This window comes from Hermetia illucens, chromosome 3 (genome assembly GCF_905115235.1).
Source record: "Hermetia illucens chromosome 3, iHerIll2.2.curated.20191125, whole genome shotgun sequence".
NCBI classification, from domain to species: Eukaryota; Metazoa; Arthropoda; class Insecta; order Diptera; family Stratiomyidae; genus Hermetia; species Hermetia illucens.
The window spans coordinates 102,807,455-102,828,958 of NC_051851.1; the positions used below are offsets into that span (position 1 = coordinate 102,807,455).

Below are 21,504 nucleotides of genomic sequence, written 5' to 3' on the forward strand. Positions count from 1 at the left end.
TAATTTTTTTCCCTTCAACTCCAGTATCCCGTTTTATACGTTTAAGTTTTGATAGAAATTTTTATTTTTAATATAATATAGTGCACCTGTAGAATCCTTCATTGTGCTTTGCAGAAGCTCGACATTTGATAAACGGATACGTTTTACCCCTTAATGGGTCATAGTACGTCAATCACAACATCCCTGCAGTTCTATCCAAGAGAGAAGCTGTGCTACATCATGCACTCCTGGCAGACCCACTCGTCGGCCATTTTATTGTGTCACTTTCCATGTGCTACTCCTATATAGTAACACAGAAAGAATATTAGTATAGAAAAACTTCAACTTAATCTGAGTTTTGAGATAACTGTATTTTCTCATCTTAGACGAAGCAGTGAAGACGGATCTAGTGCTGTCAATATGTTGAGCAGCATCAAGTTCGATGCCACCATCGGCAGAAACCACGCTCTCTAAATATACAAATTGATGAGTGCCTTCAATGCCCTCCTCATTAATTAAGATAAGTAGAGTGGGATGACTTGTTAGACTGACCTTTTGTTATGGCACACCCTATGTTGAATTTACCGAGATTTCGAGCGCTATGGACGATTGGGCACAATAGTGCCGTCATACCCTTACGTTCATCAAACCTCCCACTATTATCATTTCGGCTGCCAAAACCGTCTTTCCTCAACACATGTATGAGCAGGATGTTGTCTGAGCCCACCGTGGCACTCACATCACTCATCATAATCATAATGTCACCTTTAAGAAGAGTCTCCGGAACTGCTTACAATTGCTCATAGAAGGCATCTTCTTTGACTATATCGGAAATGTTCGGAACTGTTTGTAATTGCTCATAGAAAGCATCTCCACTTTATCGGAAATCTCTGCCTGTTAGATGGTGCAAACCTACCTAAACAATTGTAATTTTCCTAAACCTGGACCGGAATCTTGCAGTCAAGTTTTTGTCAGAGTTCGGCTCTCAGGTCTAGAGAGCGTTCCTTTCAAGAATATACAATAACAATCCGACACCGCGTCTGCTGCCGCTTGACTTTCTGGAGTACAAGACTCCGGTGCCGCAAGAGGGAGAGGAGTATTCCCCAGGATCCTACCATTTCATTTCGATTGGGCTTTGAACGTACCACTCATAAGGTTGAAATTTTCGTTCGCGTTGGAAAATGCCGGCGTTCGCGTGCGCATATTCCAGAAAGCAACCATTATCCGTTTCCGATAACGATAGGTAGTAACCATAACGTAACGTTTCGGTAGCAGTAAAGTTTCGAAATTTACAAATTGCCCTTCAAAAAATCTCTTTCTAGTCAACTTGGATTGGTACCCACGATAGAGCATAAAACCTGGGAAACGCCTGCTGAACCAACACCAACAGCTCTCCTACCAAACCCTATCTTCACCTCCACGTGGTGATCGCTGGGAACTCTCCCTTAACGAAAAACTGCAGACGGAGAGGGATGCAGGCGAACCTCTCGCGCGTAAAAACGGAACATATTGTGCCAACTGGTTCTTCAGATTGGGGGTTGGGTAGGGCTGACAACCCTACAAGGAAAACCAGTTGATTAGTGCATTTTCTCATGGAACGTGCGCTCCCTGTACAGAGATGGAGCTGCGAAGCAGCTAGCCGATACCCTGTCCCAATATAGGGTTGATGTAATAATGTTGGAGGAAATGCGTTGACAGGGACCGGAAAAGAGCCACTACACCATATAATATAGTAGCTATCCAGTAAATTATGTGCCTGGAGTAGGTTTCTTAGTCAGTCAAAAAATGAAACCTGCTGTTATCGGCTTTGAAAACATAGGCGAATGCGAGCCCTTGCGAGGAAAATTTAGAAACATAAGCCTCATTAACGTTCACGCCCCTACAGAGGAGACTGCAGAGTCGGAGAAGGATACCTTCTATGAGGCAGTAGAACGGACCCTCGAAACCTGTCCCAGATATGGTATATGGATTTTAACATCCAAGTAGGGACGGAGCCCGTATTCAGGCGATACGTTGGCTCCAATAGCTTACAGCAAAATGCAAATGATAACGGGCTGCGGATTATTCAGTTAGCAGTATTGCACGAAATGGTTGCTGGAAGTCCACAAACGGGTCGCTCCACATGGGACCACTTTCAACCAAATTGACGACGTGTTGACCGAACGCTGCCACTTCTCAGCCTTGAATTAATGAATGAATGAATGTAAGAACATATAGCGGGGCCATATATAATATAGACCAATATAGGCTCGGATCACTATCTTGTTGGCATAGTGTTCTGAGCTTGAAATACAACACCAAATAGCGAGTGAATACTGAATCCATTCAACAACACTTATAAGGGGAAATGAATACCGCAATAACCGTAGCTGTCTGTTAGCCAGATAGTTGAGTGGTTGAGTGATTGAATGATTAGTGTGTGGTTAGAGCACAAGGCTATCATACGGAAGACCGCGGTTTAAATCTCACTGGTGACAGTGGGATTTTTATCGTAATTTGACGTCGAATACCGTGAATGAGTACCTGAATCAAATCAGGGTAATAATCTCGGGCGAGCGCAATGCTGACCAAAGCTACCAGGAGCTGATGGCCATAAGTCGCCAGGAGCTGATGGAATTGGTTAAATATGGATGCGACCAATTACAGTAAGTGGTTTATCAACTGATGCTCAAAGTATGGGACGGCGAATCAATGCCCGACAACTAGCAACGGGCCATTATCTGTCCCATACATAAAAAGGGGAATATCACGCAGTGCAGCAATTATAGAGGTATCACGTTACTGAGTAAAATCAAAAGATATTCTCCTCTATCTTGCTAGGCCGGATAGCCCCATACGCCCAGAACATCATTGGCTCATACCAAAGGCCTTGTGGCGCGGCAGGATTCGCAGCATTCGAAATTTATTTCGAATGTTGCGAATGCGAGCAAATAGATGGCGCGCCGAACTCTCCACTTTTTAGAACTCGCCACGGGAGTGGAGGACTAGCGTTGAGAAAGTACCGCATGGAGATAAGTCGGTCTCTTCTGTCGCAACTACCAAGAGGTACACGCGGCTTCTCACGCGGCCAAGTAGAAAACCATTCACCGTTCACCGTATATTTAAACTCGCAAAAAGTAAGAGGTGGAATTCTTCGACTGAAGTTTCTAAATTTAATAATAATAATAATAATGTTATAACGTAGCGTTAATTAATATCAGGAACATGAAATGTGGAAAATGAATGTTCGGAAAATATTGAAAACCCATATATACAAAAGTGATTTCTAAGTTCTTTTTATATACAAAAATATGAAATTAATGAGTTTGATCACGAATGTGTAAAGAATCGTAATAACTGTGAATGGCCAGACGATACTGAATTTTCCTTGAAGTTTGGCGATTGAACTTATATACTAAAAGTGACAGTGAACAACATAAAGGCTTCACTCCAGGCAAATCGGCAACAGATCAGATTTCCTCTCTGCGGCAAGCGATGGAAAAACTGTTGGAATATGACCATCCGTTGCACCATCTTTTCATCGACTTTAAGGGTGTCTATGACAGCATAGCCAGGGTAAAACTGTACACAGCCATGAGAGAATTCGGTATTCCGACAAAATTGATAAGACTGACTAGGCTGACTCTGACCAATGTGCTAGGCCACATAAAAGCAGCAGGATCACTCTCGAGATCACTGAACATCAACAACGGTTTAAGACAATAAAAGGTGTCTTGCGGTAATATATATACGAAGATGTTGCGTTGGACTAGTGGTGTGGTACGTTTTAGTCACATCCGAAATGAAAATTTGCGATCGGTATGGGGTTGCCCCGATCCTGGAAAAATTGCGAGAGAAGCGTCTTTGATGGTATGGTCACGCAATTCGCCCTAACGAGAATTCATTTGCCAAGATTGGTCTGAATATTGAAGTCGATGGTAAACGACCAAAAGGCAGGCGGAAACAATGGTCGCTTAATACGCTGGATGAGGATTTAAAAGCCTCGAGGTTGCATCTAGATGAGGCATTTGATGGAGCCAAATGGCGCATCCGATTGAGACGAGCCGACCCCGCCTCTGAACGGGACAAACACTGACGAACATGAAGAAATTATGGCAAACAAGATCAAAAGAACTGCTAAGAATTGTAAGCCTTCGGTCGAACGGAGAATTTTCCCACACTAACCTAACCGCAAATCGTGGCCAGGGCGGGTATTGATACTGGGAGCTTGAAAGCGAATTGCAGAGAAAAATGGCGTTATGTGATTTTTATGTACGAAAAGAAATTCGAAGTCTTCCGATATGTAGAAATTTTTCATGAAAAGTTTAACGACAATTTGGTAAGTGAGGAAGGTTTAAAGGACAGCTGCATTGAAATATCCAGCCGTATTTAAGCTACACTGAGGACACTAGGTTCTGTTTCGACACCTCAAAAATGGGTCAGGAATGTAGAAACCGGTTGAACTCTATTTATAGATTCAATACAGCAAATACGAAAGAGGGAAATGAAATCTCAGGATGCCATAATAAGACAGGATTGCATTTGCTCCCCGCCGGATCTAGACCAGCAAATGGAGTGTCTGTAACATTCGCTAATGCTGCTATCAACACTGGGAATGGCAGACCCTGAATGTTGTTAGACACACCGAACATTTCCTGCCAAAACCAAACAAACATACTGCAAAGTTCATGCTGTCGAAAAGCAGGGAGGCTTATAGAAATATTGTTGGCATTCTGATTGGCCAGAATTCACTAGCTTCGTCCCGTTCTTCAAGATGATAAGTATTCACCCTGTAATGAGGAAGTGTAACGTTTTCTGTGTGAATGCCCCTCATATAGACACATCAGGCATCGGTTGCAGTGGATACCATCACATCCACTAATGGAACTCCTATGATATATAAACAAATCTGGAATATCCCGTTAAACGAGTGAGTCGAATACAATGGCAATACTTCTCCCCCATCGCATTAAAAGCAGATTTACCCAAAATCATAATCACGAATGCTTGATTGCAATTTTTGTTCGCAGAATTGCTACATTCTGCGGGTATCAAATGAAAGGCATCAATTAGTACTCTTCGAACCTGGTCCCATATTGATATCAAAATATCAGCACCAAAAACTGTAACAGGTCTCGTTCTCAGAACTTATCCAACCGAAGTCTAGGCCTCAAAATACATCCCCTTCCGATATCTGCACAAATAAAGTTAATAATAGTATATTATCATATTTTAGAAATTTAGCCGGAAACCCTCCTTAAGTTCATGCTAGAACCACAAAATTGCATTTGTATAAGACATACGTTGGTCAAGTTTGAAGAAAATCCAACTATTGTTAACAAAGTTATAGAAGGTGAAACTTTGTCATTTGTTGTGAATTTTGTGCATTCTAAAATGTGTATGACGTGATGTTCTTCACCTTTATACCCGAAGCGCGAGCTTCTGGTATTCCGACTTGTTTCAGTAGCGTGAAGCCAACGATATTTCTCCTAAGTCAGAAGAACTATGTATAATATATAATCAAATAAGAGCCATTTATAAACTCCTGGATAAACATTGGCCACGTTTTGACCTTTGAAGGAACCGTGATGTGCAAAATATTCTCGCAACTTACAATTATGATTGCAAGTTCATTATTCACATGTATGTAAAAAACATTTACAGCTGAAATTAAATAAAACATTTTCCATCTATGTACATCGATGACCTTTTAACATCTGTCGGGCAAAAGACGGATCCCTCCATAAAAGAATTTTATGTGATTTTTTGAAGCGATCCATAAGTCGACCTAATTTTTTGGCTTTTGCATCGATCGGAACAAATAATAGTGCGAAGGTGCAATGTCCAGAGAGTAAGGCGGGTGAGACGAAACTTCTTAGCTAAGCAACTCTAGTTTTTTAAGATTTTTTGTAGCATGAGGCCTAGTGTTGTCGTGAAGCAAAAACACGTCCGTCTGTCTTACGGCCCATTCAGGTCCTTCAAAGTGCAAAGCTCATCATTTTCCCTCGATATCATTCAGCTTTCGCAGTTTCACTCGGTTTCGTAATACAGCACACCATGCTGGTCCCACCAGATATACAACATAAGTTTTTTGGGGGAATGTCTCGTTTCGGTGTCAATGTTGACGATTCACCTAGCTTTACTCTTGCTTTTTAAGGTTTTGTGTAAAATAAACCCTTATTAAAATCGGGTTACTGTCTGTCCGTCCGTCTGTCTGTATCTCGATAACATGCACTTTTCTCGTATACGGTTATAGCGATTGATACCAAATTTTTTTGGAAAGGTGGGTGAGTATGTTACATCAATCTACGTCAAATTTAAAGGGGAGGGGGCGTACATGCAAAAGGGGGGTGTAATTTTTTTTCTTCACCAAATAAAGTCATGTGAGGTATCAAATGAAAGGTCTCGATTAGTACTCTCAGAAGTCGGTCTAAATTTTGACATTAGTTGGAAAGATGGGAAGTGAGGGGGTTGAAAGTGATATTTCTCTAACGGATCCATTCTCAGAAACTACCCAACCGAAAAATCTGAAAAAAGTCAGAAAGCTGCCACTATATGGTGCCTAGGCTACGAAATACCCTCCATACCGATATCTGTTTAAATAAAGTTAATATATATTACTCTAATTTTCATAAATTGCCTGCGGAACCCAATTAAGCTCATCCTACTACCACGGATGCAGCAATGTAGGCTATGATATAGAGTATGAGTCTACAAAGTTTGGTGGAAATCGCATTATTACTAACAAAGATATAATACGTGAAAATTTTCACTTCTTTCCAAATTCGAGACTTTGAGTGTCAATATCACTGGAAAGTGGATATTCTCACATAATATATGCATATATTACGTGCTACGTACTAATGGGACAAATGCAGACTCAAATAATAATCCGCTCCCAAGCCCGGTTGTGAAAGGAGGAGGGATGGATAGCTTCAGTTTGAATTGCGGTACGCCACCGGAGCGTCTCAGGGGGTAGGTGAGGAAAGTGCAGGAACTTTGCAGTCTTGCAGATTACTCACTGATAAAGCTATCCTCGCACCTCGCAGTTAGGCATAAAATGCAAATCCTCTTAATGAGAGGAAGGAGAAACTTGAGGTCGGGTACGGATAATCGGAGCGAGTCGTCTGGCTTGGTGACTGGGTCAGGCTCCCGTAATGGACAGCACGGCGTCGAAACGGCTAGTCGTGGGGCGGTTCGACGTCCAGGTGCCACGACAACTAGGAGCATAGCTCCGCCTGCTGCAGCTGTTTCGCCACAATCTGTGGCGACCACTTCAGCAGGTTCGCGTAGGCAGCGGATGAAGTGGACTGAAGAAATGAATCTCTTCATCATCCGCTCCTACTACGAAATAACGGCGGGCGGGTACAATATCTTACCGCCCCTTATTGCACCAGAGATTCGTCGAGCGTTTTTCGCAATTCGCGCACGTGGGTGACAGACCAGTACCGCTTTATAACTCGCAGCGACACAATCTTGGCCATCATCCGGGAGCGTGTTTGACTTGAGGTCACCGCGGAAACTGGTGACCGAGAGTTGATGAGGGCAGAGGCGGTAGCATCAACAACACCACATCTCATTGCAGGTAACAGTTTGAGTACTCGCCGAAGCACTCTTCCCCACCGTCCAGCTGAGATTTCCGCTGAAGTTTGGGACGAATTCCAAAGAGCGTGTATAGAGTTCTTGGAAATGGATCCTTTGCTGTAACTACAGTCACTTGTGTATTGTGGCGCAGTTACGGCTGCCAGATAGCACGGTCAAAAGATTCGCTTTCGTGTTTTTGAGTGACCGAAGAGATCCACTATGGAAAATTCGTCTGGAATGTCGGCGGGACTTACTACGGCAGGACATTGCCGACTGATTCAGATCTGCACTGGCAACGCCAGCAGACGGATAAGAAATAAAGCGCAGAGGCTTTACCGGAACTATGCCATACTCAGTGAGACACCCGTAGTTAAAATTCTGGACACACTAAAGCAGAAGCTTTCTTTCATATGTAGTCGGTTACGACGGTATCGCGAAAGTCACTCCAGACCTGTCCAGAATGCAACATACGCGAGGAAGCAGCGGAGCTTTTTCAGATCCCTTAACGTATCCCAACAGAGCGTCCAGACCGTGCAGTTTTTGCTAACGGATGCGAAAGAATGTTGAGGTGGACTTTGGGGGTTAACCGCTTAGCATGCTGAGTGGATCACCACCGAAGACACCCGCCATGCCAATGCGCCTGGCATGAATTTTGCGGATGTTACCGAAGAGGAAGTTCGACGAACCATAAACAGCTCGAAGAACTGGAGGGGCCCAGGTCTGGATTGGGTGCGAATTTCTGGTATAAGAAATTTACCAGCGTACACAGTCGGTTACCACAAAGCATAAACCAGGTCATAAAGTCGGCCGGGGGAATTTCCACCTATCGTCACTGCGAGGAGTACCTACCTAATCCCTAAGCAGGACCCCGCAGACACAAGACCGATTACTTGCTTACCAACTCTCTACAAATTCATAATGTCCATTATTAGTGGAAGGTTCAATGCGCACCTCGAGACTAACAACATTCTGTCTGAGGAGCAGAAGGTCTGCCGAGTTGGGTCAAGGGGTTGCAGAGAGCAACTCATTATCGACTCAGCAGTTGTAGGACAGGCAACTACTTTAGTTGCTATATCGATTATGCCAAGGCTTTCGATAGTGTCCCACATACCTGGCTATTCAATGTCCTACATCTGTATCGCATTGATCCGAAACTAATAAAGTTTTTGGCAACAGTCATGGAAGGGTGGCATACCACCTTATCAGTGCGTACATCTGAGGGTGCTAATAACTCAGAGCCCATCCCTATACGGAGGAGAATCTTCCGGAGGGATTCGTTGAGCTCCCTTTGGTTTTGTATGGCACTAAACCCTACTTCATGCCTACTGAATGATGCTTGAGGGCATGGTTTTGCAATAAAGTATGGCCTACGTGCTAAGTGCGAACTGACACACTTGATGTACATAGATGACATCGAGCTATATGCTGGTACTGACGACCATCTTAGAAGTCTGTTGCGAATAATAGACATGTTCAGTCGTGATATTCGAATAGAGTTTGGATTAGACAAGTGTCAAATCCAAGCCATCCGGAAAGGTCATCATGAGCTGCATGCCGTACAGACCATTGGCGACCTCCACATCGAAGCTATGACCGAGACAGACTTGTACAAGTACCTAGGAATTCTGCAAGGAATCCATGCTCGAGTTGGTGATTTGAAGGATGTTCTGCAGTCCGAGTTCCTCCGACATGTAAAGTTGGTGCTGAAATCGCATCTCTCGGAGAAAAATAAAATAAGCGCGTTGAATGTATTCGCTATACCTTCACTGGCTTATGCATTCGGAAGATTGCTGTGGACGAAGACCGATCTGCAAAACGTCCAGCGGCGGATACGGACAACTATGTCCAAATTCCGAATGCATCATCCAAACTCAGCATTGGAACTCGGCCTTGGAGCGAATGAACCTGCTTCATGACATCATCGCCAAGTCGACTAGCTGCGCGCTTGTTTTTACAGCAAAGAGCAGGCGAGTCCCTTGCATGCGGCTCTCTGTAAGGCAGACTGTGGACTGACTTCACTTAACTTGAAGGATCGATCTTTCAATCCTCTGAGTGGGGTGAAGTCGGATCAAGAGCGGATCGATGAATGGAAGTCGTAGGCAATGCACGGTAAACACGTGAATTGTCTTTGGCAGCCATTCGTCGATTTGCATTTGTCGAACAGATGATTGTGTGCTGGGGAGCTCTTTGCTGAGACAAAGGGGTTCATGTGTGCCATTCAAATGTTTTTTTAAAAGAAATACACAAAAAACCTTTCATACCTGAAGCGTCCAGCTTCCGGTTTCCCGACTTATTTTCGCTTAGAATTGTCATTGTGAATCCACTTTTCATCAAAGGTTATTATTCGATACAAAATTGACTTATTCTTGGGTCTTTCAAGAAGTAGTTCAAAACTAGCCTTTGTTGCTGTCTTCAGTCAGTTAGTCAGTGGTGAGGTACTCAATTTTCTTTTTTTCGAGTTTGGGTACGCTTTTTCCAATTGATGTTAAATCAGCCTTTAACGCGGTGCGGTTGGTTGCAAACGTCAAAATTACCACTTTTAAATCGACTAAACTATTCCCTCCATCTGCTTTCCGATAGTGCATAATGGCCAGAAGCTTCCTAAAACAAAACCTTATTAAAATCGGTTTACTGTCTGTCCCCCCTAGCCCGTGGAACAACCCTTTGGCAATACATCACGGGGCGGAGTTAGTTTACTTTAGCTGGGTCTCCTTGCGTCTATCCTCAGAATTGGTAACCGCGCCTTCCTCACTTCTTCTGCTTTTCGCAGTTTATCCTGGATTACTGCGATCATGGAATTGTCCACATCCCAATCTTTCTGACAAGCTACCATTCTCCGGACAACATTTTCCGGTGATAGCACTTCATCTAGAATTTCCTCTAGGTTCCTCCTTTCTTCCACGAACCTAGGGCATTGGAAGAATACGTGCGATGGGTCCTCCTCCTAGGTTCGTGGATCCCGTCGCAGTGGACAATTAGGTGAGGTGTCCAATTTAAACCTATATAGGTATTGACGGTATCCTCCATAGCCGGTGAGAAACTAAGTGAGATTATAATTTATCTCCCCATGCTTTTTCTCCAGCCACTCGCTGATGGAAGGGATCAACCTGTAAGTCCAACGACCTTTTTTGACACGTCCCATCGCTGTTGCCATCTGCTTATGGATCTCTCTCTTTCGGCTTTTTTCATATGCTATAAGGGAGAGGTGGACTTGGTGTTATAAATGTTTATCATTTCGGTTGCTACGATGTCAATCGGCATCATCCCCGAGATGACGGACGCTGCACCGGCTGAGACGGGCCTGAAGGCAGAACACACCCTTAAGGCTGTTCTTCTGTAAACGGTACCCAGTTTATGTGGATTGCCTAAAACCTGCAGCGCTTTTCCCCAAGCTGGGACTGCATACAGCATGATAGAATTGACCACCCTGGCTATGAGCAGTCTGCAAGTATGTCGCGGTTCTCCTACATTCGGCATTATCCTTACCAGAGCAATACTCGTGGTGGACGTTTTTTCACAAGTATGCTCTATGTGCTGCTTAAGATGAGTTTTCCGTCTATCATAACCCCCAAGTATTTGGCGTAATTACTTTTATGGCGCTTAGTGATGAGGACCGCTTCCGTCTTTTCCTCCGGGAGTGGCAGTCTAGCACTCTCTAACCAACCCTTAACAAAACTGATTGTTTCGCTTGAGTACAACTCAGTATCCTCGAGATGCTACATCATTGGCGTAACCCACCACCGTGGCCTCCTCCGGAACCGGAAGATTAAGTACATCATTGTACATGTTGTTCCACACTAGTGGACCCAGTACAGAGCTCTGTGGGACAGCCGCGGAGTGAGCGTACTCCTTGGGTCCATCATCGATATTATACCAGAGTGTGCGCTCTTGCAAGTGGCTATCGATAATAGCGGCGAGGAAAGTGGGAACACCAATCGTCGCCAGAGACTTTCATATAAGGTTCCAATTGGCCGAGTTGAATGCATTCCTCACATCCAGGGTCACCACCACGCAATATTCACTGGTACAACCCCTACCGTGAATTGCATTTTGGCCAAGCCAGTAACCATTTTGACTGGGAGTAATCTATTATAAATAACCCGCTCCAGCATTTTCCCCAAAGTGTCTAGAAAACATATGGGTTTATAGGAGGACGGTTCCCCTGGAGGTTTGCCAGCCTTAGGCACAGCACCAGCTTCTGCCGCTTCCATGGTGGAAAGATACCTTCTGACATGCATGTTGCGAACAGCTCCGCGAACATATCCGGTCTACATTATTCGGTATGCGCCCAGACCCGAGGTTTTGCTGTCGGCAATTGGACTGCAGATTTCCAGCAGCTGGAATCGGCGCCACATTCAGGGGACGCTGGAAGGTGTCAGTACCCCCTCTCTTGCTGGGGAAATAATCCCTGGATTAATTTCAATAAGAGAGTAGGGCACGTGATCTGCGAAGATGATCGGCCTCTGAATTATCCTGTCACGATTTTATAGGCGCTACCCCACGGATTTATGTCCGCTTCCAAACAGAACTCCTTAAAACATTCCCTCTTACTCTGGTGGATGGCGAGCTTGAGGTTCTTTTGTCCTAGATCGATCCTACCTATTGCCATCTGAGTCCTTCGTCTGGCTTTGTGGCAAATTGATCGAAGACTGGTAAGTTCACCATTCCACCAGTAATTGGGTTTAGTGGGGAATGAGCACCTCCTAGGTATCGACACGTCACATGCTTTAGAGATGCTTTGTGTAACATGGAGAGCTCTATCCGTGGAGGTGCTTGCTATGCTAGGCAGGTCTAGCCATACTTCCATGAATGTTTGCTAATCCATCGCTTTTGCAGACCATCCTGGTGTTCTTTTGGATTTCGCCAGCTGGGATGCGGGTCCCCTGCCTTGTGGCTCCGTTCTTAGTTCAAAGGTGATTGCTTGGTGGTCGCTGTACATGAAGTCCTCGCTAACTTCCTAGGACATATCACGTGCCAGCGCAGGGCTGACCAAAGTTAGATCTACAATTGAACCAGTTTCAACTTTCCGATAACTGTCTACATCGCCTAAGTTGGCCAGAACTACATCCAACTGGGTCAATGCTTCTATTAAACGTTAGTCTCTATGTCTGTCCATCAGACGCATTTTTCTCGGAGACTGTAGCAGCGGTTGACACCAAATTTGGTGGAAAGGTGGAAATTGTGAACGCTCACGCATCCGGTAAGTTACATCCTGTTACGTCGAATTTAAGGGGAGTCTCCCTACATGCAAAAGGGAGGTGTAAATTTTTTTTCACCAAATATAGTCAAGTCGGGCATCAAATGAAAGGTAGTACTTTCCGAAGCTGGTCTTAGTTTTGACGTTTGTTGGAAAGATGAGGAGTTCGAGGTGTAGAAATTGATCATTTACTTAACGAGGCCATTCTCAGAAACTACCAAACCGAAAAATCTGAAAAAAAAGAGGCTGCTACTATATGGTGGCTAGGCTCCGAAATACCTTCCATACCGATATCCCTTCAAATAAAGTTAATAATATTATATTACTGTAATTTTCAATAATTGGCTGCAGAACCCCCTTAGGTTCATCCTAGCACCACGAAATTAGCAATATAGGCTCTAATATAGAGCTTGATCCCACCGAGTTTGGTGGAAATGGCACTATTACTAACAAAGTTATAATAGGTAGGCTTAGTCAAGTCAAGTACACAAAATCTGTGTTTGTCTGAAACATAAATATTACAGAGACAAACGTTTGTCCGTTGCCTGACATTATCTAATGTTTGAGGGAGACAGATATTTATTTAGCACAAAATCCAGATTTCAGTTTGACACAAAAATTTGTCTATAACAAATATTTACCTGATGTCTGAAATGAGCATGATGTTAATTTTTAGGTCGTCAATTTGCACGAAAATATAATTTCAACTAACAACCAAACCTGCTGCTCAGCTGTTTATGTAAAAGATTAGTTTGCCTGATTCTAGAAGCACAAACGGTTACCATTGGACAATTACATGATTACATAATTACAACCGGAATCATGGCCTGTGATCATGATTACAATCGCATTATCACCTCATCGAGCCCAAATCGCCGACTATAACCGTCATCATAACTGTAATGATAATTATGATTACAATTTTGTTCAACTCTGATTAAAAGTGAACATTCGTCTTTCTCATCAACGGCGCAACAACCGGTATCCGGTCTAAGCCTGCCTAAGGAACTCCAGACATCCCGGTTTTGCGCCGAGGTCCACCATTTCGATATCCCCAAAAGCTATCTGCCGCCCTGACCTACACCATCATTCCATCTCAGCCAGAGTCTGCCTCGCATTCTTGTCCTACCATAGATAGTGCCCTTATAGACTTTCCAGGCTCGCAAAACTGATTGCTTCGCTTGAGTACAACTCAGTGTCCTCGAGATGCTACATCATTGCCGTAACCCACCACCGTGGCCTCCTCCGGAACCGGAAGATTAAGTACATCATTATACATGATGTACCACAATAGTGGGCCCAGTACAGAGCTCTGTGGGACAACCGCGGAGTGAGCGTACTCCTTCGGTCCATCATCGGTATTATACCAGAGTGTGCGCTCTTGCAAGTGGCTATCGATAATAGCGGCGAGGAAAGTGGGAACACCAATCGTCGCCAGAGACTTTCATATAAGGTTCCAATTGGCATCATCCTCATCCATACGGATTAAATGACCGGCCTACCGTAACTTATTGAGCCGGATTTTATCCACAACCTGACGTCATGGTATCGCTCATAGATTTCGTCGTTATGTAGGCTACGGAATCGCCCATCCTCATGTAGGGGGCCAAAATTCTTCGGAGGATTTTTCTCTCGAACGCGGCCAAGAGCTTGCAATTTTTTTTGCTAAGAACCCAAGTTTCCGCGGAATACATGAGGACTGGCAAGATCATTGTTCTGTACAATAAGAGCTTTGACCTTATGGTGAGATGTTTCGAGCGAAACAGTTTTTGCAAGCTGAAATAGGCTCTGTTGGCTGCCAACAATCGTGCGCGAATTTCATCATTGTAGTTGTTATCGCTTGTGATTTTCAACACTAGATAGGAGAAATCCCTAGAACCCTAGTCTCAAAGTTGTAGTGTCTTATCTTTATTCTTCCCGTTTGACCAGTGCGGTTTGATGTTGTTTGTTGGTTGGTGCTGACGTGCAGTCAGGGTCAGTCTAGTGAGTCTTATCAATTTCGTCGGAATACCGAATTCTCTGATGGCCGTGTACAGTTTTACCCTATGCTATCATAGGCGGCTTTAAAGTCGATGAAAAGATGGTGCAACTGATGTCCATATTCCAACAGTTTTTCCGTCGCTTGCCGCAGAGAGAAAATCTGACCTGGAGTGAAGCCTCTTTGGTATGGGCCAATGATGTTCTGGGCGTATGGGGCTATCCGGCCTAGGAAGATATGGGCAAATGTCATATAGATGGTACACAGCAACGTGGTACCTCTATAATTGCTGCACTGTGTGATATCTCCCGTTTTATGTATGACACAGATATCTCTTTGCCAGTCGTCAGGCATGAATTCGCTGTTTCATAACTGTTCAAGTTGATGAACCACCTGGTGTAACTGGTCGCCTTCATATTTAACCAATTCGGCTGTAATTCCATCGGCCCCTGGCGACTTATGATTTTTAAGCCAATGAATTGCACGGACTGTTTCTCCTATACTTGGTGGTGGAAGTATTTGTCCGTTGTTTTCAGTTGGCGGGACCTCCAACTCGCCGATGTTCTGGTTGTTAAGTAGCTCTTCAAAGTATTCAACGCATCGCACTAATATGCCCATTCTGTCGGAAATCAGATTTCTCTCTTTATCTCGGCAGGATGAGCATCGAAGTGTGTAAAGCTTCATCCTGCTGACTTGTTGGTAAAACATGTGCGTCTGGTACGGTTGCTCCCTGTACTTTTCGAATCACAGACCTGTTGGTTCTCCTAGGCACCCTTTCTCCGCTTCTCCGCTCGACGGAGTTCGTGATAAGTAAGTCTCTGTGCGTGCCCCAGTCCTTTGAGAATGCAACATTACTCGGTATGTAGCATTCTTCCGTTCCGTTGCTAGCTTACATTCATCGTCAAACCTCTCCTCTCCTACAACGCTGCTACGTCAGTCTTATATTGGGCCAGGGTACATATATTTAGTGGAAAACGAATATAAGGAGGATTACTACCATTGGCTTGTCCCCAATAAGATTAACTTCGGTCAAAAATAAAATGATCAACTCACTTGGTGCATTGAATAGACTGCAATAACAACAAGTATGTGCATGATGTTGTGTGAATTGAAATATAAGTCTACCCTTCCCGGAAACCATTTCTCCGGAATATGCATTGCACCGATAGCTCCTCCTGCAACTGATACAACATCCTGCAAAGAAGAAGAAAAGAAAAAAATGATTGAATTTTAAGAAAGATACATGCATGTAGCATAATGTTATGCGAACTTGCGAAATATTTATAACGGTTCCACATTTTTTTTATATTTTGTGTGTGGCTTTCGTACTTTAAAAATTTAGTATAAAAAACCTACACGTGGATGCAGGGTTCAGATACACAAGGTAAAGTTCCTGATCGCCTTTAACTCGGCAAGGGCCAGTTAGGACCCTTGTCGATTTCTGGATTAAATGCACTTCCATTTCTCAGTGGTAGTAATGGATAACCATTAGACGACCGTCGTGTGGCGAACAAATATTAGTAGCGTCCTAACGCATACTCTAATACAGAGGCCGCTGAACCTGGCAAGAGATATAAATTGCACCCCACCAAAATCCAATGGAACAAAACAATGGAATATATACCCCAGGTGGCAGACCAATTGTAGGCAGTTCGCTCCGAGCTCTCGAAGCGAACGGTCATTAAGAGCAGAGCTGAACAAGAATCCAGAAGGAAGTATACCTTCTGGACAGTGGTGTCATTCACGTCCGAAAAAGGGTAACTATTATAAGAACATTAAATTAAACAAATATTGTTACATTCCAGAGCTGCTGCGCACAACAGCAAATACGGGCTTGGGGACAGGATGTCCGCCAAGAGGTGTAAGATGATACACCCCGAGGAGATGTCATCGGAAGAAGAAGGCAGCTCCCCAGAGCTGCAAGCAATGAACGCGACCCTCCTCGAAAAAATCGAGGGGCTAAAGCAAGAAAAGGCTGCGATGGTCCAGCAACTGGACTGTCAGCTAAAAATTATAAAGCGGCTAGAGGATCGCTTGGCATCCCTCGAAGGGAGGATGCCAATCGCAACGTCGGAGCAGCAGCAACGACAACATCATCGTGAACAACGGCAACATCAACATGAACTACAACAACACGGGCAACAACTGAAGGAGCAACAACAGAAGGATCAACAACATCATCAAGATGGAGAGATGTGCGTCGTCATCCAAGAAGAGGAAGGCGACGGGTTCAACTTCGTCCAGCGGAAGAAAAAGAGAAACAAAGAAAAGGGGAGTGTAAGTAGAGTTAATGCCCCTCCGGCAAACCCTCAGGCACCCTCCCCCCAGGCTACCCGACCAAAAAAGGCAAAAATTCAGCCCATCACTGGGTATAAAATTAATGTTCCTCAATTCTTGAGGATATTAAAAGAGAAAGGGTTAAAAGCAACCCTAAAAAATACGAGGGCCGATAGGACCCTCATTTTTGCTCAAAGTCTTGAGGATCATGCAGTGATCTTCAACCTTATTAAGGAAAAGGGACTACATGCCACGACCAGTACCCCTCCGGCTTTAAGGACTCAGTCCTTGGTCATCCGTGGTCTTCATAGAGAGACTGAGCCGGCTGACATAATGCGCGAACTCAACGAAGAGTATCCGCACCTAAAGTTGAAAAGTGTTTCAAATCTAGTCACACGAGCCGACAAACTGGCCCACAGCCTGAACCCGGCACTTCCATTGAAGTCGCAATCGGGGCTGTTCATGGCTACTTTCGAGCCAGAACAAGATCTAAACGAAGCATTTAAGGTGAAATATATCCTTCACCAGAAAATGTCGCTTGAGAAAGTCAAGCCGTTTCAAGAAGTGCAGTGCTACAACTGCCAAAACTTCGAGCATATCGCCATCAATTGCTCCATCGTACACCGGTGCGTGAGATGCACGAAAACCCATGTGCGAGGGGAATGCTCAAATCCCACCGCAGACAAACCAACTTGCTGCAATTGCGGCCAGGCCGGACACCCCGCCAACTACCGCGGATGCCCGGCATACAAGGACATGGTTGCCAGAAGGGAAGCTGGCAGGGCGAAAAAAAATGCCGAGACCATGAATGCCAAACAGGCGGTGACTCAGATGTCACAAAGCTTGGCCAAACCGGGCGTTTCTTACGCTCAAGCAGCTAGGAATACTCTCCCTAGAGCTGCAGCCCCCCAAACTCCTCTTACCCAAACAACTAGGAACACTATTCCTAGAACTACAGCCCCTCAAGTCCCTCAAGGCAACAAATTGGCCTTCCAAAACAAAACAAACAAACAAATGAACAGCGACAATTAGCCGCTATCCAACTTTTATGAGTTTATGGAGTTAAAAGTCGTCACATTTAACCCCGCGTCCTTGGTCTCACACGCCCAACGTGCCACCGCACAAGAGTTGGTCGATTCCCTGAAAGCAGACTTCTTCTGTGTTTCAGAGACACATTTAAAAAGCAGGCACAACGTTAATTTTACCGGATATAACATTATCCGGGACGACACCAACAGCTGTTCCGCCCTTTTAGTCAGAAAAGACTATGCATTTGAGGAAGTCTCCATCAAAAACCTGCAGACCTGTTCCGCGACAGCGGTCTTAGTTAAAACTAACGCATCTTAATAGCTGCAGTCTACATAAAATGTAACTCTCCCTCTGAACAACTGGGCCAAGACTTACAAATCTTGAGCGATCTCCAGTCTAAATCTAAATACCTAATTTTTGGTGGGGACTTTAACTCACGGCACACTTCGTGGGGCGATTTGGCAAAAAACCGAAATGGGGTTGCCCTCGAAAAATGGATCCATAATCAAAGTCCATTAAACCAGCTTGAGATGATCTTGCCAGACACACCCACAAGGCCTGCAAGTCAGTCAATACTTGACTATTTTCTAATGTCCGCAGACGCCACTCTCACACTACAGGTGTTAACGTGCAAAACTTTACTAGGGATGTCCGATCACTTCGCAGTTGAACTTATACTTTCCCTAAACTCTCAACTGCAAAAGCGAGTACCCAGCGCAATAAGATCATTCGCCCATACTAACTGGGATAAATTCAGGGCAGAATTAGCACCACAGCTAAACCTGAAAAAGATCACTGTCTCGCAAAATCTAACGGACAAAGAAATCGATGAGGCCATCATCTTGGCTACTGATGCGATCAACTCTGCTACACGCAGAAACACAAAGCTCCTCAAAATAGATGAGATTCAGTTCAATAAACTGCCGCACGAGATAATGAAACACCTGAAAGTCAGAAAAATCTGGCGCAGAAATCTCAAGCGAAACTTCCACAAAAATGGCAACAGAACTAACACGGAATATAAAGTGTTAATTTCGCGGATTAACTGCCTTAGTACATTAATCCGTCAAATGGTGGAACAATTCCATAGCAAGAAACTCACTCGCAAGCTAGCAGATGTGAAACCCGGATCTAATATGTTTGTACATATAAATAGGCTGACAGGCCGCAACAGATCCAAAAACTTTGTTCTTATCAAGAACAATGAAAACATCGGCAGTGACGCTAGGAAAAATCAACTACTCTCGGAGTCTTTCCTAAATCAACTAAACTCTCCTTCACCTAGCAACAACCGAGCCGTCAGTTCGATTGTAGACACGACAATCAAAGACTTTCTTCATGAGCATTCACTCAAACTAACTACCTTCTCCACCTTTAACCCATCCTGCAAACCAAATGACCCAAAAACCTTTTTGAGCTTATCGCAGCTCGCAGTCATCACTAAAAGTCTTAACGGCAAAAAATCAACTGGACCAGATGACATAGCAAATATTGTCATCAAAAACCTCCCTAGGGCATCAATGAAGTTCCTTCTTGCAGTCTTCAACAACTGCATCAATAATGGTTACTTTCCCACTACTTGGAAAGTAGCAAAAATAATCGCCATTAAAAAAAAAGCGTCTCCCACGAACCACAAAACTTCAGGCCCGTCTCTCTCCTCTCCAACTTGGGCAAGCTCTTCGAAAAAGTATGGACAGTGGGATTAGTCCAACATTGCGATCGGAAAAACATTATTCCGAACCATCAATTCGGGTTCCGGACAAAGCACGGGACCCAACACGCACTAAGCTACCTTCACGATTCAGTGAGTAGCAGACTTAACGTCAATAACAAGCCCACAGTAGTGTGTGCATTAGACCTCGAAAAGGCATTTGATTCCGTGTGGGTCAACGGACTTATCTTCAAATTAATCAGCCTTGATTTCGCTATCCCGGTAATCAGACTTATAATAAGTTTCTTCGAAGATAGGCATTTTTACGTCAGCGTGAGAAATGATTATTCCGATCTCCTACCGGTCACTTCTGGAGTACCGCAGGGATCCATTTCAGGACCTACACTCTACAACATTTTCACGGCCGACGCTCCAATCCCAGAGAGCGGCACAGAACTATTACAGTTCGCTGACGACACGCTTATCTTCTCGTCGAGCCTCCGACCCGGTAAGGCAGCTAATGCTATTGAGAAATACTTAACAGATCTCTGCAAGTACTACCAGACCTGGGGGATAAAAATCAACGAGGCTAAAACACAGGTTATTACTCTTCGGAGAAAATCCAGATACTTGGGATCTAGATCTATCCACAGAAAAGCTAAGCGCTTAAAGCTACGCATCGGGAATACCGTAGTAAACAGTTCACAACAAATGAAATACCTGGGAATGCTATTTCATGAACACCTACGATTCGACCCCCACCTTAATCTTGTTCTCAGCAGAGCACGCGGTGCACTAAGTAAAATCTACTCTATTCTTCGTAAAAGAGTAGGACTTTGCACTAAATCTAAACTGACCCTATACAAAGTCCTCATAAGACCGATTCTTTGCTACGGAGCCCCTACATGGATCTCTTGCTCGACCAAAGCTATGAAGAAGTGCGAGTCCTTCGAGCGCAAAATTTTGAGACACTGCGTCGGCTTGTCGTACAATTGGAAAACCAAGAAGTGCGGCCGCAACGCCGAAGTGTACAGGCGAGCAAAAGTTAAACATCTTCGAGAGTTCGCTCTCAACCTGTTAGAAAGATTCTTCGAAAGAACGGAGAATCACCCCAATCCACTCATGAGGTAACTTTATCTGGAGGGTAACTCCACCCCATTGGCCACATTCTTAAGGCCTTGCCAAATTGTGAGCTCTGCATTAAAACCCGCCATTGTCTCTCTCTTCGACACTCCTTGCTTGGTAGGGGTGCACAGAGGTTAAGCGCGAAATTGTGAGCGCTATAATAACATTAGTTATAAGAATTAGATTTAAGTATTATTTATTAGATTAGATTAAGTTAGAATAAGTAAGTAAATAAGCTTTCTCGCGCTCTAGGTGCAGGCGCAGTTTTTTTTCAAATATATGTCCAGTTTTTTTAATCATGAATTGTCAAGATCTATGTGTAAAGTAAATACACCGTAAAAAGTAATGTCAGAGAAGGTCGGGCAGGCCAAACATTGTAATAGCCATCCGTTTTTTTTTAATATTTAATTATGACACATAAGCTACATTTAGGCTAGTAATAAGAAACAAACGCTATGTATTTAATGTAAGTCACTGGTTTTTAAATAAATGATTTTTAAAAAAAAAAAAAAAAAACCAATTGTAGGCAGTTCACTTCGAAAGCTCGTTGTGGACACATGTGCAGCGGAGCGTTGATTAGAGAATCTTAAAAATCAGAAAGTGAAGTTAAGTGCAAAAGCGATAAGCGGAGTGCTCTGTGGAGCAATTAATCAATTAACTAATTGATCTAAAGGAAGTAGAGTGCTACAGTACATCTGAAAATTA

General features: G+C 44.0%; 1 protein-coding gene across 4 annotated transcripts in view; it reads right to left on the reverse strand.

The window, feature by feature from the left end:
* LOC119652975 (progestin and adipoQ receptor family member 4) overlaps positions 1–21,504 on the reverse strand; it is a 135,141-nt gene that overhangs the window by 1,348 nt on the left and 112,289 nt on the right. For all 4 annotated transcript variants that reach the window (XM_038057385.1, XM_038057384.1, XM_038057382.1 and 1 more), the window contains one exon: positions 15,771–15,911. In XM_038057385.1, coding sequence (XP_037913313.1) covers positions 15,771–15,911 — 141 coding nt within the window. The remainder of the gene's footprint in view (positions 1–15,770; positions 15,912–21,504) is intronic.